This window comes from Gymnogyps californianus, chromosome 2, assembly GCF_018139145.2.
Source record: "Gymnogyps californianus isolate 813 chromosome 2, ASM1813914v2, whole genome shotgun sequence".
NCBI classification, from domain to species: Eukaryota; Metazoa; Chordata; class Aves; order Accipitriformes; family Cathartidae; genus Gymnogyps; species Gymnogyps californianus.
Window position 1 is genome coordinate 162376556 of NC_059472.1, and position 17854 is coordinate 162394409.

The 17854-nt window shown below is 48.1% G+C and overlaps 1 protein-coding gene across 1 annotated transcript in view; it reads left to right on the top strand.

Moving 5' to 3' along the window:
* The first annotated feature begins 2144 nt into the window (after positions 1 to 2144).
* The window catches only part of XIRP1 (xin actin binding repeat containing 1), a 32705-nt gene continuing 16995 nt past the window's right edge, over positions 2145 to 17854 (top strand). Inside the window, exons 1-4 of the mRNA XM_050892511.1 lie at positions 2145 to 2272; positions 3549 to 3603; positions 5041 to 5451; positions 6147 to 6228. Of these exons, the coding sequence (XP_050748468.1) occupies positions 2145 to 2272; positions 3549 to 3603; positions 5041 to 5451; positions 6147 to 6228 (676 nt within the window). The remainder of the gene's footprint in view (positions 2273 to 3548; positions 3604 to 5040; positions 5452 to 6146; positions 6229 to 17854) is intronic.

Genomic DNA, 17854 nt, shown 5'->3' on the forward strand with positions numbered 1-17854 from the left:
AGAGGGCTAAGGGGTTACCTTTGTCAAACTCCAACTTCAATCAGACTCAGACGTTGCCTAAATCGGATCCCCTCAGACAGTCCTGCCCTTTCTTGCCCCCAATAGTGAAGTATTTCAACTCATTTCATCTGGACCCTGCCTCCCTTAAGGCCTGGCCTGCCTTTCGCTTTTGCCAGGAGGAGCAGTGCATTCCCTAGAGCTGTTAACGCCCCAGAGAGATGCTTTCTCCTGCGGCTCATACAAAACCTCCCCAGCGAAGCCACAAGCACAAGGGACCACAAGCTGAGCTGAAAAAACTCGCTGGTTTGGAGGATGAATATATGACCTGTGCCAGAAGCATCCATTTAAAAATCCCCATGCAGAGGAGCTCATTTCTCCTCCACCTAAGACAAGGTGGGGAGATGGATTCCAGCAGATTTCCACCTAGATCAGAATCTAGCTTTGGGTCTAGATGGCTATTGGTGCCCCAGCTGGGATCCGAATTTACCCCATGTTTTTATGGGGAAGAATGAGACCTCAATAATTGGCGACAGGCTGACAGGAGCAGGGAGGAGGCTTCATCTCCTCTGCTCTTCAGTGCCAGCTCTCCAATTCACACCATCCCCATTTGCACATCAGCTTTTAATATTAAACTGCAGTTTTGCCAAGGGACTTTGCCTCCTGTCTTGTAAAGAAAGGGGAGAGGAAGGAGTCAGAAGCGTGGTACTGAAGAGCCCCAAGGAGACTATCAAATGGCAGATCTCGGGTGGAGGAAAGCACTCTAGCATGTAAGTGATTTTACACAAAAACCCTCCCAGATCACAGAAGATGGAATGAATTAATATCAGAAAAATCCTGTAAACCCTTAGCAAGTGGGGGATGCTGTGCTGATTGTGGGAACTGTTCAGGGTGGGCTGAGAAGAGTATTTCCATCGACTGCCTGTACTGTATTTAAGGAAAAGGGGGGATATAAATGGAAAATCAGGGAACACTTCCCTCCTAACAGGCTCGTTCTGCCACAGAGTAAATCCCTTGAGGGCTCTTCACCTGGAATTGTTTAATGTTAGACACCACCGCAAAAATGGGAAACAATCCCTGGACTGTGGGAGGTGGGAGCCTGTGATCTAACAAATCTGTCTCTTCTCTAACATCCTGGAAAACAAAAAAAAGAAATTTCTAAAGCAACTAGTGAGAAATATATCTCCCTCCCTCTGGTCTTGATTTCAGATGTCTTAAAGGCATGAGAGGGGAGGCAGAGATTCATAAACTGCTGAATGGACACCCCTATCCCCCAGAAAATCTGCCCCTCTTAAGTGCATCTGGAAGTGCGCACCCCAACACGGGAGATGACGGCTCTGGGCACAGCCTAATATTCAGGTCAGTACAACAGAAATCGCTTATGAAACGTATCTTGCAAGCAACATGGCTTTTAAAACAAGTACTTTCAAAATCTAAATACGAATATCTAATAATCCTGTAGTTCGAACGTCTATGTCAGTAATTAAAGAGCAATTACATATAACTTGTAGGTCCCTAGAGCTCTGTCTAAATTCGGAAAATGAACCCCAGATGACCTAATGTACTTCCAAGTGTCAGATCTGTCATTGCAAATCCAATGCCTGAGACTTCTGCTGCACATTTCTGAAGCCTGGAAAACAAGAACATTTTTGGCAGAAGAGACCAAGAGGTGCTTAATTCTCCAGTTACTGCCTGAATTCAGAGCTGGTTCAGGTCTATGCAACATTGGAAACAAGAAAATTTTAACCAATATTGCATATACAAAATTTCCATCAAATAATTTTTGAATTATTTAAAGCTAATTCTTCTTCAGGTTCTTTCCCTCTCCCTGTCACAGAGATGAACTGGGTGATCTAAGAGAATGATAAAAGTCATAGGCAGAGGTGGAAAAGACCCATTCCCTGCATTAGGAGTAATTTAATTTAAACTGTGTCTTCTTTAACCGTATTTCATTTTTTCAAAAATGAATTTATGTGATGAGGTTTGCAGATGTATCAGTGAAGACAGCATTTGTTCCACAGCCCTTTATGATGCACCGATCCCACGAGTGGAGATGGATGCACTAATTGTTGGCCTCTTTTCCCTGGATCATCACATCCAGCACCATAACCTTTACTCTCTTGCTCTGATGCCAGCAGACAGAGAACATGGAAAAAACTGAGAAGCTGACGCCAGCTCAGTCCTTTCCTTTTCTGTGCCATTCTCCAAGGAGCAGTCCAGAGCGCAGAGCGGTTTCTCTGAGAAAATCTCTGTCCGTCTCTGAACTGGTTGCCAGGTGGGTGGTTGATCTACAGTTGCAGTTCACCTTAGATCTGGGGGGTTCCAGGGTGGACTCTCCCTCTCCCACCTCCATAACAAACAAATCTCACTTAGATAACGTCTTTCCCAAGCACAGCATCCCGCGTGTCAGGTCTCAAGCTAGAAACAAGTACTTTTCTGCCATAAGTGCTCTTAGCTATTATATATTACCGATGCATTATTTAGTCTTGCAAGACAAGTCCTGACTTAAAAGCCAGATTCACTTAACAAACTTCCCCAAATACAATGACACAGAGGAATTTGCCCTCAACCCTGATCATTGGAGCATTCCCAGATGGATAATTAAAGCTTTTAATCTTGATAGTCTCTAAGGTGCCACGAGGGAAACCAGCAAATGCTGGAGAGATGAGCTGATGAGGAGACAAGAGGGGCATGGGCATCTCATCCCCTCCCGGTTTCTCTCAACTGTTTCTAACCAAAATGCTCCAGGGAGAGTCACATTTCAACCCAAGCCCTTTAAGGGCTAATTTCTCTTCTGGTTACAACCCATAACTGAGATCAGACCACAACTCTGCCAAGAGTGAGACAAATAGGATTAGCAACAGTACCCGAATTGCATCTTCCTCACATAAGAGTGACAGAGCAGCTGTCAAGACTGTCTCTTAAACTTCCCCTTGGGACTGCTTAGTTCCGAATATCCCAAACTTGGTCAGTTTTCACTGTAAAAAGTCATGTAATCTGACAGAATCTTTGGAGAAAGCTGAAAATGCAGTCCTCACAGCAAGGAAGAGAAGGAAGGTGGTTTCTTCTGCAAAGGTCTCACTCATCACTGGCGTTATATTAGGTCAGGTAGTGACTTCATAAATCCCTTTACATTAGGTTAAAGCTGAATAAATAAACAATGCATTGATCTTCTGGAAAGTCTGACTTGATCTGCAAGCCACATAGTAGCAAAGTGCAATAATACTCCACTTTCAGCCAATATAAGCCCCCAGCACGTCCTCCACCAGTGGGGAGACAGGGTGCTCCAGGAATACTACTGCACGGAGCTTGGGAGGAGAGGGCTCACAACGGATCTAGCAGCACTGCACAGAACTAACCCATTAGACCTAAAGCCAATCCTCTTTGGGGGATTTTTCACCTCTCTCTCACTCTTCAATATTCCTTTTGAAGTCTATTGGGTTTGATATTTTCCAGAGGGTAGGGGAAGGCAGAAAGAGCCTGTCTACTATATGGAAAAATACATTCAGACTAAAAAGGGATTAAGGTGCCATCTCCTGTCTTCCCTGCAGGTACCAGAGCTTCCTGGAAAGTGAAAGCAGCATGTCAAAGCAAGAACATCCCAAGGTGAGAACCAAAGGCTCAGACAAGGTGGGACAGAGCATGTCCTAACAACATAATGCTCCAGTTCTTGGCAATTAGAGACAAAAAAAAAAAGGGGGGGGGGGGGTTTGCAATATCTGGTGCTGTTTTGAGGACATCTCAGGGCAGGTCAGATCCAATTCCCTTTTAGTATGTACAGATGGACTGACATATATAAGATGCTCCAGGATGGGACAGAAGCTTCATGTATAACATTCAGATTGCTCTGGAGTGAATAAATTGTGGGGGTAAAGACTAATAGAAGACATCAAGAGGTGTAGGACCTGGCAGAGAATTTAGTACTGGTTAGAAAGCAAAGGAAGGATCCAGCCTAAGGCAAAGGCACACAAAGACATTAAGGGACCCAGACAGCCACACTGGGCTGGCAGATGTGACACTGAGGCATCTCTGCCCTCCTGCACCAGCAGCAGGAGGTTTTTGAGGTTACCCTGTGTGTCTCAAATGACAGTAAACACCTACCAAAGAAGGTAGGTGCTTAGTGTCATTTCTGTCATTCTACCCCAGGGTGCAGAAATCACTTTCTTGGTGTTTTTGACTGTAATGAGACTTAGACATCAAGTTCACGAGTAGATTTTGCTCACAGCTGCATTTAGATATCTACATTTCAGCATCTTAAAGTGAATCCCCCCCTAACTAGAAGCTGTGACTACTGTTCTCACATCATCGCCAAGGTGCACCTCCCACCTTCCAGTGTCCTTTATATCGTATTTTGATTGCAAACTCATTGGCATAAGGTGCAGTTCTCAGCTCTGTGTTTGCATGTTGGGTCCTGCTTTGTGATAAGGGCCTCTTACAACCTGGAATAACAATGATAAAATCACACACTGGAAGCCAGATACTCTGGACTTCATCCAATTTCCCTGCTGAAGACAGGGTTGATTCCCACTGACCAGAGAAAGCTGAACTGCATCTCATTTAAAAAAGGCAGAATCTGAAAATTTTTATTTCCAGTCCAGGTTTTTAAGATGAAACTGGAGGTTTCCTATGAAATGATAGAGAAGGGTATTTTCTGACTGTTTGGAAACACAATTTCCTAGAGGAAGAGCATGGAGATGGGGATAAAACAGTGATCCAAGAGGGAAGACAACCAGTGGTCATATTTTTTTTTGCTCCAAGGCTTCCTTGCATGACCATGAACAAATCAGGAAGATGCACTGGAAACAGGCAAGACAGAAGCTTCTTCCACACTTCAAAAAGGGCTAGAGTGTGTTTAGATTGTGTCCCTGACATTTACGCTAGAGAAAATAGAGCAGAAAGTGATGAGACACTCTTTCATCCCAAAAAGTTGGAAGGTCAACAGATGTGATGCTTGGACTAGAAGAGCAGGAAACAAAAATTTCAGGAGATTTATTACTGAAGTTAAAGATGAGCCTATTTTGATGTTTGTTTGGGTTTTTTTAGCTCATGGAGAGAAGATATCTATCACAGACTAATGTCAGTCCAATGGGGAAAAACCATGCCTTATCTCAAAGCCATCCCAGTGATATGTGCTCGAGCAAGTCCATGGAGGATCTTCCGATCCCTAACATCAGTGCCCCAACAAGGAATCTCAAAGGACTCCTGACCAGCTTTGACACTCCTAAAGCCACTCCACGGTGTAAGAGTTTACATTTTGCTCCACTGAAGACACCATCTCCCAATGGCATTTTGAGGAAGAGGGAGGCTGATGCCAGAATCATAACAACAATCCAACCCCTGAGCATGGAGATCAAACCCCATAAAGACCCATCCTTCCCTTCCTCTCTTCAGAGCATCCAGAGGAATGCACAATGGAGTCCTGCCACCATCAAATGGAAGGAGTCTCCTGCAAAGGTTAGTAGGTGCTCTTCTTCGAAAGCTCCTGGAAATGTATTTTCTTTGGGTGTCCAGAGTCATCCTTATAAGTGGTTGGGCTTCATGGTGGTGCTTCATCATCCACTGATGCCAATCCTTGGGCATGGAGGCTGCCCTGTGGAAGCTTAACCTTCCATAGTTGGGGAAGGAGGAGCAGGTTTAGACAGATCCTGTCTGAAATGGTCATGTCCGTCTCACCACTGTATGATATCACCCCAGTGATTACTGCTCCACAGGAGGGATTGGTCCCTTCACTGGGAGTACAGCAAAGGGCAACACCAATCATTACTGGATTTGAGACACTAAAATCATTGTGGGAGCTGGTAAAGGAAATGGATGGATAATCCTGACTCTGAAAGAGCAGCAATGGTGGCCTCAAAAACAAAATGGGTAAAGAAAATACCTCTTAGCTCTGCAAATGGGGGAGGTGGGGGGGCATTGTGTGCAAAAACCTGTGAAGCACTGTCCTTGGAGACAACAAAGCAAAGCCAAGGCTGGGTCAGGTCTACAGGAAAAAAGTCCAAACCACACACAATATGTGGAGGCAAAGTCAGGGCCACCTTTGCCTCTGGAAAGCCTCTGGTGCAGTCACCTTCCCCACACTGGGGATTTGTGCAGTTTCTCTCCTCTATTTATGGGAATTTACCTGTTTGCCCGCTGTCATTCCCACACAGGAAGGGAAGCTGTTCTGCGACAGGCAGGCGATCATCTCCTCGGTGCCGGATACAGCCCATGACTCAGCCACGGGCAGAAGCTGTGAGTTGGATTTATTTTGGTTACCGATCATCATTGCTACTCTACTGCCAGCTCTATAGTTGCAACTGGGAAGGGTCTACTTGGTCCTTGCGCAAAGTTGTATTATTTCCCATGTAATCCCACAGCAGAGACTGACTGGGCAATTCTGGCTGGAGGTCGTGTGGGTACTGCCAGGACTGGCCATGCAGCAGTGGGGCCAAGGACAGGGAGTGCAGAGAGCAGATGACCCCACGACTGCAGCCATATCCCTTCCAGCCCTGATCGGTCCTGTTGCACGGAGCTGGCAAATCCCACCACAGCTGGGATCTGGGCCAGTGATGAGTCTACAGAGCCACGCTGACTCTCCCTATGCTGTTATCCCAGCATTTAAAAATAGCTGGTATTAAATACCAAGGCAGAAGTACGTCCATGTTTAGTTTGGGATGAGTAGTATCTCCCTGCACCTCAGCCTTGAGGATAGGAAAAGGGAGAAGTTCCTTTGTACCTAGCTAAGGAGTCTTGGCTGGACTCCTTTTTGAATGTGGCAGTGATGATGTATCAGACACAGTCATCCCTGGCTTAAGATAGGACATGTAAGTGATCCCTAACGCTATGATATCATCAGGGCTAAAGCAGGTCAGGGATATTTCAAGGCAAGAGGCATCTGTGAACAGTGAGAGATCCAAGCCGAAGCTTTGCATGGGAAAGGGTTGAATTTTACAAAAAACTCGCTGTCAGGAAGGTTTTGTAGGTTTGGGGCAGAAAGAAACAACTCTCCAACAATCCCATAATGAGTGGATTTGAGACTGGGGGGACTGTCCTGCCTGGTTTGGGCCTGGATCAGAAAACCAGGGACCCCATATCCCATCTATCTAGGATTTATTCTCTTTCCTTTCCATTTCTTCCTTTTCTTTCACACAAGAAGGGGAAAAAAAAAAAATCACTTGCTGCCTGGAATTGAGACACTGTATTTAATTACCCACCTGCATGGGAAAAGAAGTCTCTTACACAAGTACACAAATGAAGGAGCTGAAGTTTCCACAGCGTTGCTGGGATTTTTGTTTAATATCAAAGCACATGAAGTCACCATGCTATCTTGCTAAACACAATCACAGTATTAGCTGGAGTGTGCCTTTTACAGCACGAGGAACATCTTTTCCTCTGGCTGGCGCATGATGAATCATGGTCTATCTTAGAGCCTTACACCACTCTCCAGCCCCTGACTCAAAGGCCTTGCAATAGCAAAGACTTCATGTCGTCTCCAGCACGGCTTCTTTGGTAGGGCTAGGGTTTACGTGGTGTGGGGTCCTTCTAGGGAGGCAATTGCAGCCAGGGAGCTGGGAATATGACAGCAACCTCTGAGGTAGGTGCTGGATTTGCTCAGAGACAGGAGTTGTAATGCTTCCTAAAAAGTCCAGGAACCGGCTGTCCCACATCTCTGGGACAAGATGTGTCTGGGACTATACCTGTGCTGTGCTTGGTCATTCCCATGGAGCGAGAGAGACATCAGTGCTCCACAAGCCCCAGCAGTGACCAGGGCAGGTCTTCTACAGCAGCCTCCTCACCATCACCCAGGGACTGCCCCACAGCCCTTCCCCAGGGCTGAGGAGGGGACACTCAACAGATGCAGTGACCTGGGATGGGGAAGACAGTGTTGCGCAGTTTGAAGCCACCCAATGTTGTAAGATTAAGCATAGACAACCATTCTCAGGTCTGGGACACTGTGATATGGAGGACAACAGCTTGGCAGTGTTCAAGACAGCTCTGCCGACTGGCATTTGGCTTATCAGCAAACACATGTCCATGCAACAGTCAGAGCTGAATAACGACACACGAAGTCAAAGCACCGGTTGCCGTACCTCCTTCCAGACACAGCATAGTCACCTCTGAGACACTGCTGGAGTCCTGAGCATTGCTCGAAGGGGAAGGCTGCTACACCCCTTAGAAAAGCCCATTCCCAGGCAGCTAAACCAGCCGGGCTACATCCCCAGCCACGCTGACAATATCAGATGGTCCGGAGGAAGCTGCCACCAAAGATGTCACCAAGTCACTAATTAAAGAGGTCCAAGCGGCTGTAGTTAGCAGTAATGAGATTAAAATGAGCAGTGGAAGACTTACACGATAGAACAAAATACTTCCTAGGAAGGAAGACAGTAAATCAAGGAACCATATTCCCCAAAGGGAAATGGTTGAAAGCTTGAGTTCTTTAATATTAAAGAGGAGAAGGCATCAGCTAACTTGCTGCAGGTAGAGTCTCCTGAGTACTCCGAGTTTAAAAATTAACAACTTCTGGATTACTTTTGGCAATGAGAGAGAGGAAAATCATGGCCAAGAAACAGAAAAGAGGGGCATGCATGCGGGCATGCTGTTCCCTCAGCTCACACACATACATATGCTTGTGTGTGTATGTATTAATATAGTTCCATTATTCAGTGCTTTCAGCTGAAGGGCACATGAGGATGTTACCTCGGTGCAGTGTGAAGATGAAACGGGAGCCTGACATGACTGCAAATTACAGAGCATCCAGACAGCTTCCAAAATGCATTTAATTCCCTCCTCCTTCTCCCCCTTTCTATTCTGTATCCGTTTCGACCTCTACCCATGGGGATTTTTCCAAGCAAGGAGAGGAGGTGAAGGAGAGGGCAGAAAACAGTGGACTCCCCCATCCTGCGTGCAGGGAGACCCAGGCTTGGTTGCAACGCTTGCTTGGCAGGGGATGGTTTTTCCCCCGCTCGCTGTAGCACCTGCACTTTCTCCTGCAAGGGGGTGCGGTGCCACCTAGCGACAATTAAACCGTCCCACTTCAGTCCCAAAATTGGTCTCCGCAACGATGTTGCTGCACAGCAGCCACCAGACACCGTGTCCCAGCCCCAGCGCTGGAGGGAGGCTGTCGCCCTCCATCTCTCCATGACCTGGGTCTTGCAGCCAGCATCTCCCCTTCTGCAGCAACCTGTTCAGCAGACGGGGTTGGGAGAACATCACTAGTGAACTGGAAAGATCTGAAAGGCAGCGGAAAAATGCTGATTTAAGATAAAAGGCTGTCTGTGCTTGTGCTACAGACAGCCCTGAGTTCAAGGCAGCTCTGGCATTTGCAATGATAGGGGCTCCTGCAGTCAAAATAATCCTTTTAAAAGCTCATTTCCCTTTCAGCAGTTGCCTTTCATGAGCATGACAAGCAGGAGTTGAATGTCGGGACTCCTGTAAATGGCCAATCCAGCTCTAAGTGCTTTGTGCCTCTGCGACTCAGCCAGGAGGGAAAGTTGAGGTGTTTAAGCATGAGATCCATCTGCCCCCCTGACTAGAGCACCCCACATCACAGAAAGAAGGGGCAGAAGCTGGGTACCATCCATCCCCTTTCACCTCTCCCAGCCCCTGTGACAGCCGGTCAGGGATGCTGGGATCACAGGCACCTTTTTGGGGGGCTGCTGTGGGAGCGTGCAGCGGTTCCCAGGCAATCGTGGAGGGCAGGGGAGTGATCAGCCTCCATTCACGCCTGGCCGAGCTCTGCCAGCGGCTGGGCTGGCAGCAGCGATCATAACAGACAGGCTAGTCCCATCTCGTTGGCTTTTCCTGCGAGCCCTAGTCTCTGCTCTCACTGGATCTAACCTAAAGAGCTTTTCCCCTGCTGAGCCCCTGCTACCCTCTTCTCTCAGCTCCCAGCAAGAGCCACCCCATCTCAGTCGAGGGCTCAGGGCTGCCCTCTGCTTCACACCCGCGTGCCCCCGGGTTGCTGATCTCCCCCTATCACACTCTCAGTGCCTCTCAGAAAGGCCCAGTGCCCCCTTCATTTTTATTTTTTTTTTTTCATTTCCTGCTTTCTAATTAGTTGCTCTCTTCCAGACAGGAGGAGAAAAACCCTTCCCCAGGAGCTGTGCAGAGCTGCCAGGTAGCTCAGCTCTCACAGGCTTGCAGGAGAGTGCTCGCAGGAGCACAGGGTGGAAGTCACAACCCATAGCAGACCAGGTCCTCCGCCTAGGGATGGACAGAGAGACAGCAGGAGAATGAACAGACAGCCATGCATGCAGACAGACCACCCCCCCGTATACGTATGTGATATGTTGCAGTTAGACAGACACACAGGCAAATATATGTTGCAGATGAAGAGAGCTCCACATAAATATATGCATGCACCCTGTGTGTTCCTGCTGGGCACATGTACACCACAAGGACACACACACGCATGCCCACCATGAGCTGCTGACTGAGCCAATATGCTCTGTCCTTCACCTCCTGCCTTTCTGTCCCTCCACCCATACGGAATAAATAAGACACCTCTGTCCCCAGCCTGCCGCTGTGTTTGCTGACACCCCTGCCACCCAGTTCATGCTACCTGAGCGGGTGCGTGTTTGCTGACAGCCCCTGCCATCCCCAGCCCTCTGACTCACAGCCTGGCTGGTGACCAAAAACTTGTCTATCACCCTCCTAACAACATGTCTTGCTTTCCTGCTTCACATTGTGGGATACGCTCACCACAGACCGCTTCGGTCTGTACCTCCTCGCCTGCTTAGTGCTGCCTTGCTCACAGCCATCACTCACAATGTATGGTCTTCTCCTCAGCACGCAGCAGTAACGAGGGTGGCTGTATTTCCTCCCACCCCCGGATGGTTAAATTTCAGCCCATTCTAATTCAGCTCTTTTCTCTAATCCTCATTTATTGAAGGAAGCAACAAAGAACACGGAGACCACTTCAGAAGGAGGGGTGGTGATCTTCCTAGGCACTGGGCTTAACACAGACAGCAAGGTACTGGTAATTCATAGCCTTGCAGGATGTTTAAAGAAACTGGGCTATGGTAGGGAGGAGTTGGCACTTCCAGGAGCCTTGGGGAAAGCAGATGGTCATCTGGAGCTGGACATGATGTGACATGATGTGATGTGATGCGATGTTGGCGAGGAAACCTCGTAGCATGCTGAACTGCAGCCTGGTTGATGTGTAGCATCCTCTCCAGGGACTGATACCTGCAGACCCATAGGGAAATGAGAGGGGGAGCAGCCCCTCCAAACCCCCCTGTAAAACTCCAGCAAAGGTATTCAGGAGGAGCGAACCAAAAAATTTAAGCATCTCAAACTGGAAAATCAGCAGCAGTGAGTTGCTTGGCCCTTTGGAGCAAAGACCATGGAGCCCCTTTAGGGACCGGGGTCACGCTTCACCTACTCAGCAGAATGCTGCTGAGATTTTTATGTGACAAATGAGCTTGGCTGAAACGGAGATGTCCCTGTGCTACACACCGTACAGACACATTGCAGAGAGGCTGAAAGACCTTGGGGAAGTCCCCCTAACCCTGTATTTCTGATGGTGCGTTGGGGCACAGGAAGGCTAAGACAGCTTCCGTGCTGGCAGATAAAAAGACATGATTTTTGCCCCGAGACCATCCGGTCCAGCACAGCTCACATCCGTGCATCTCTCTCCCCCATCGCTGCAGTCCCATGCTGTCTGGCATTGGGTGCTGTAGGCCATGGGCATGGCCTGGGAGGGTACAAGCAGGGTGGGACTGAGCATGGGCCTCTTGCAGCCCTTGCCTTGTGTTTTGTGATCCTAAGCACCTCTGAGTGAGTGTTTTATCCCAGGTGATGGTGACTTCTGGTACTGGCATAGCCAACCCACATCTCTTTTCATCGCCACATGGTGATTTACCCAAGCATACACTCTCTAAATGTGTCAGAAAAGTAAACCGAAGAGAGAACAGCTGGACCTGATTCGGACATTACTGGGTACCTCAGCCATATCGCTATCCCAGCCTGCTAAATGTGGACCATTAAAATAAGGCCCAGAGCGATCGGTTATGTTTGTATTTGTAAATCAGCATGGCCAGGCCAGGGTCCCCAGCTCTGGCCCACAGCTGTACCCACCATTAGTATGCTAAAAATAGCACCCATTGCCCAGCTGAGCTTTGAGGGCATGAGTGCTTTATTGTTATCCCTCTCCAAACACCGCCCAGAGCAGCTACCTGCAGCACCGCATTGCTAACAGAGGGACTGCAAGGATGGGGGTGATTCCCAGCCGACCATAAGGCAGATAGCTCCATTGTCCTTCCTGGCATACGCGTTTCCCCTCACTTTCCTAAAATATTTTTTTTTCTTTCTTGGTTCTAAAATATTGGAACTGATGAGGAAATAGGGAACCGGAAAATGTCGCTAATACCTGTCACCTTTCCAGCTTTTCCCTTAAAACTTTGGCTGTGGCCAGAGGCGAAGGGGGCCTGGCCGTGCAGATCACAGACCGAGGACATGACAGTGAGTCAGGGAAATGCCTCTTCCCCTTTGCACCACTGCCTGGAAGCATACCCCGTCCCGTACTAGATTACACCAGGGGTATTTTGAATGAATAAGTTCTGAAAATAAGCCAGGCCCCCAGACTTTCCCAGCCTCTGTGTAGGATTGCTAAAACTCATGATTGACTCAGCCTGGTGGAAGAGCAATTTCACTCTTCCCTAAAAATAGACCAAGTGGTTCATCCTCTCAACATAGCCCAGTGCTCGGTGATAAAACCGGCTGCCTGAGACCACTGGGAGGCAGTGAACCGGACTGAGGGTGTGAGGAGCGGAGCAGGGCTCCTCATAGGATACGCTAAGGGCTGCCCAGCCGTGAGTTTTACATAGATTTTCCACTGGGGCTGTCTACGGTGTGACACAGCTTTTGGGACTACCGAGACCTCCCTGTAAGTAATTTTGGGGTAAATTAGAGCGGGGTGAAGTGTTGCATGAATATGAACCTCAGACTGATGCTAAAACGCAGGGCAAATGAGGATGCTTAGCACCTCGCGCTATGAAAGTGATGTTGCAGCTCATGGAAAGCCATGGATTTTGTTGGCCCAGAGCTTAGTAAATCCCACCTTTTGATGCAGAAGGTGCTGTCTCTGTGTTCCACAGATGGTGGTTTCTGTCTGGTTCAGCACCGTCTTCTAGGGCGCTTGGGCATGTTCAAGACAGAAACAGAGCATTGTACATGTGTGCTTTTCCCCTGTCCTGAAATATTGAAGTTCCTAGCTTTGAGGCTTAAATTCATGGGGCCAGAACTCAGCGTCTGCTCTCTCCCCAAAAAATACTGTTATTTACCATGACTCTGGTCACCGTGACCAGCAATAGGGGAAAGAATCTGTACGGGATTTGGTTGAGCTGGATGGATGCTGGGGGTGGAGGGGACATCTTCCAGATCAAAACCGTGTTCAGGAGTGGTAGGCAGTAGGCAGCAAAATGTGGACTGTTCGGAGGGAAATGAACTTTGCTTCATCTTACAACCCTAGGGAACAGGAGGCAGAGTAAGATTAGTTAAGGAGGGAATTTCTTTCCCTCCCTCTTCTCTCCCGGTCTCCAGGGAGGGCTGAGAAATGTGTTTGTGACCCTGAGCCAAATAAAGGGCTTCAGGCGCCTGTTGGGTTAGCAGCATTAATATAGCCATACCGCTCCCTATTTGTGCTCACGTATGGAAAGTAACTCCAAAAACTGTCGCCACTCTGTAAGACAGAGCAGAAATCTACCCCTGTGTGTGCACGTGTGTGTCTCATACCTGATTATCCATTTGCCAAAGCCTTTTAGCTCTAAGGTCTGTGTCATGACCAGCAGAAGAGAGCCAGGACTCCAGGTCCAGGTCTCGATGCTGCCCCTCAGTCACTGTGTGATGGGCCTGAGCCCAACGGCCTGAGGTGAAAGTAGTATTTTTCTGCTCATGTATTTGGCGTTGGTTAACGTTTCCTTCTGAGATACACATCCTGCTGATTGCTGCGAGAATAAGAGAAATTCTTTAACTTTCCCCAATTCCCTCCAGATCTCCAATTTTCACCCAAATCTTTGCTGGAAAATATCTGAAGTAGCCTCAGGTTTTTATTAGAAAACAGGGATTTGGGGAAAGAGAGGTGGAGTTGATGCATCAAGTACAGATAGCACTTGATGAGAAGAGGCAAAATATGAAAACCCGTGTTCTTGTCCAGGCAAAGATAATCCACTAGTGTCAATTAAGGGATCCAGCATGGGTGGAAATTCGTAGGAACATCCTACAAAGGCTGTTTTCAGCCCTTGAATAGATGCAGTATTTTGCAGGATACAAAAGCTTCCTTTTGGGAGAAAACCAAGCAAGGATGCCCTAACCCTGTTGCTAGGAGGATGAAAATCCTTCTTCAGCACCGGGAAAAACCCCAGCTGTGGGTCTGAAGACGGTAGCACGAATCTCTGCATTAAGTACTGTACAACCTGGTATTTTACTCTTTTAAAGCCAACCATTTCTATCCTCCCCCGTATTCTCACTGGTAATTTGCCTCATTCAGAAACAAATGGAAATGCCGGGGAAACTCAATAGCTACAAGTGGGTTGGGGTTTTCTCTTTAAAGGATACTGCTAAATTTTTTTGGGCTATGGCTGTTTCTTCCAAAAGAGTATTAAGTTTTCTTGACTGTCAGTGACAAAGAGCTGACAGCAGCATGGAAACACCATGATAAGAATAGAAAGCAGAGGCAGGGTCTCAACAGCTCCTCAGAGCTGCGTGGTATCCATGCAATGCCCCTGCGTAAACACCACGGCACGGCAAAGAAATGCTTAAAGATGCACGCCACAGCCCTGATCCTGGCTGTGCTCTGCATCCCAGGCGGGATGTGCGGCCGGTGATGCTCGCAGGGCTCATGCCTGCACAGACATTCCCAAGGTATCTCTTTGCGGTGGTTAGAGAGGGCTTCCCTTAAAAGGTCTGGTATTCGTGGCATGCGGAGAAGCCCTCCCCCCAGGCAGAGGTTATTCCAGTGGGTAGCTTGGTGTTGCTTTCCCTGGGGAAGGGGATTTTAGAGGGAGGGAAGCTGCTATCGCGAATGGTCATCCTGCATGGTCATCCTGCATTGCAGTCTGCAAGGGCTGAGATGCCGCTCTATGGGAGAAGGTAGAGCACGCAGAGGACACGGAGCCTGGCAGAGGGGTTAGGGATAAAAATAGTCCTGCTGCCAGCCAGCATTCAGGGATAGGTGAAATAGAGAAACAGGGAAATAAAAACAGCTCTCGTTGATGTCAAGCAGGGGTGTTTATCACCATTCCAGTGAAAACCCCCTGTATAAATAACAGATAAAGAGTTATTGGAGGGTACAAGACTGGTGCCGGCATGAGCGGGGCATGATACAGGATCCCCAGCATGTCAGAGGGCAGTGCTGGATACTGAGATCCCAGCGATACACAGCCTGGGGGAGCAATTTATTAAACGTCTGCTCGGCCTTTATTAACCCTTTGCAAATAGCAGAGGAACATGGAGAAGGAGGCAATGCCGAGCGGATAGTCGGGGCTGCATCCGCCTTGCCTAGGCACTTGGTATCCCAAAAGCGGGGGAGCCGACCTGCGTGATGTTGAAGGCCCTCTCTAAGGAAAGAGAATCCCACAGCAGTTGGCCCACTCGGGAAGGCCACGTCCCCAGCCAGCAATGCCACTCGCAGCTGTCTCTCAGCAGAGCTTCTTGGCATTTTTTGGTACCAGGAATAGAGTCCTCCACATTCCTGGATTTTTGCAAAGCCCAGAAATAGCCCCGAGCTGCCTTGGGCAGACACTCAGCTCCGCCCGAGGCTAAATTTTCCTGACTCTTCTCAGGAGTTGTTTAAATTACCTGGGGGTTGTGATGTTGCTCCTGCAAAGGAAAGTCCAGCTGACACTGAGGAGCCAAAAACATTTGCAGAAGTGACTAAAGATCATGAACCTTCAGTTTAGAAGTGCTGGAAACTGTAAAGAGATCTGATTTTGAAACTCAAGTGCAGGAAACAAGACACTCTTCAGTAGCTGTTTTTTCGTTCACCCCCTCCCACCCCCTCAGGTTTGCAAATGCAATGTTATACATGTGCAAAATGTTAATTGGTTGACTATAATTTATTAGACAATTCCTAAAGCATGAAATGATATTTTAAATCTTATTTCCTCTTCAACACAGCTGCTCTTTAGTTACATTATTTTATTTGAATTATTTGTTTAGCACCTTCCTCTGGTTCTGGTGCTTTTCTTTTCAGCTCATTCCCCACCCCAGAATTCATATATTAGCTCTATGCACCAGAGCTGCTCAAGTGATTGCGACATAAGGCTTGCAATCTTTCTTAAACCCTTTCAAAAGAGAATGATTTATATTTTTGATGTGTGTTAGTCATTACATTTATGATCTATACCAGAGATGCCCCCCACCTCCAAATCAGGGATCTATTGTATGTGATGCTGTACAAACTTATTTGAAAGGACAAGGTCTACTCATGAAAGTTTGGAACCAGAAAAAAAGTGTTGTTAAATTGTATCATTTTTGTTAGTTGTCTAACTGTAATCAGTGGTGTTCTTACATCTGAGTTGGTTAGGTGAGCATGTGAAAATCTCAGTTCTCACTTTTAAAGGTCAATTCCTAGCCCATGTAGTTACAACAAAAACGTAACTTGGACCAAAACAGTCAAAAAACAGATGACTTCTTTTGAAAAAATACATGTTTACAATTGCCACTCTCTCACATAATTGGCCAATCCATGGCAAAAAGAAAAAACTTGAATTTCAAATCCTCACTGTCCTTTGTAGAACTGAAAATGAGAGAAAACACTGCAGTTGTTTGCAAACAGAGCAAAGTGTGATCCAGGGATCAGGAGGGAGTACCCGTGACGATAAGCAGGATGTTTTAGAGCATCACTGGTCCTCACTCTTTACTAGAGGATGCCTAAAATCCCATCAATGCTCCCTGCTGCAGCCTTGTCCCATCTTTTTTCCCCTTCCTTTAGAAAAAATAGCACATGACATTTTAACATGCGCTAAAGCCTCAAGAGCAGGTCATGAGGCCAATGAGAAATAGCTAGAGATGCTCTCCCCTCCCCAAACCCTCACCCTCCCAGGACTACCCTTCCCCGCATACCCTTCACTGCAGCATCCCAGGACCACTCACCCTTTTGGCAGCCTCCGAACTGGGGCAGCAAGGAGCCTGCCCTGCTTCCCACACCACCTGCAGCATGCCATCTTCTCCGGCAGAGCTTACCCATGGACCAGGGCTGCTGGAGCAGGGGTTGGGGGCAGAGATTTAAACCTTTCCCCGCTGACCGAGCACCCCCAATGGGCTGCCAGGCTCCCGGATTAAGTGGCAGCACTGGTTTCCCAGCCAGCTTTTGTGGGTGCTTACCCATCCGCGCAAATTCCCCCAGCCCAGCCGTGGAGCGGTGCCGGTATTTAGGAGCCCCTTTTGTCAGAGGATCGATTCTCCAGGGGGCAAAGCTGGGAGGAGGATGGGGTAGGTGTGATTCAGCACTTGCAGCTCCCACATCCAGGAACAGAGGGACTTAGAAATGGAGTCCCCATCTGCAGGGACGGGCTTCCAGCTCCAGGAGAGGGTCAGTGAGTTGCTGAGGTTTCACCAACATGCACGCCAGGGACAAGCAGGTGGGAATGGGGACACATGTCCAGCCACACAGCCCGAGTCAGGGGACTGAACTGGTAGTGACCATCTGATTGGGAGTAACCCACGACCCATCCCAGGCGGGGAGGAAATGGCCCCAAATTCCCAGGGAACAGCCAGCCCAGAGCACCACATACCCAGGATTATTTCCTTCTCCTCCATCCCGTTGGAAAACAGAATCCCTTTCACAGTGTGAAGAAATCACTGTTTTCCTGTCCTGATTTCCCTGGTGGGAAGAAGCTCCAGGACACGGGTCCCTTTGCTCCCACCGGCCTTTGAG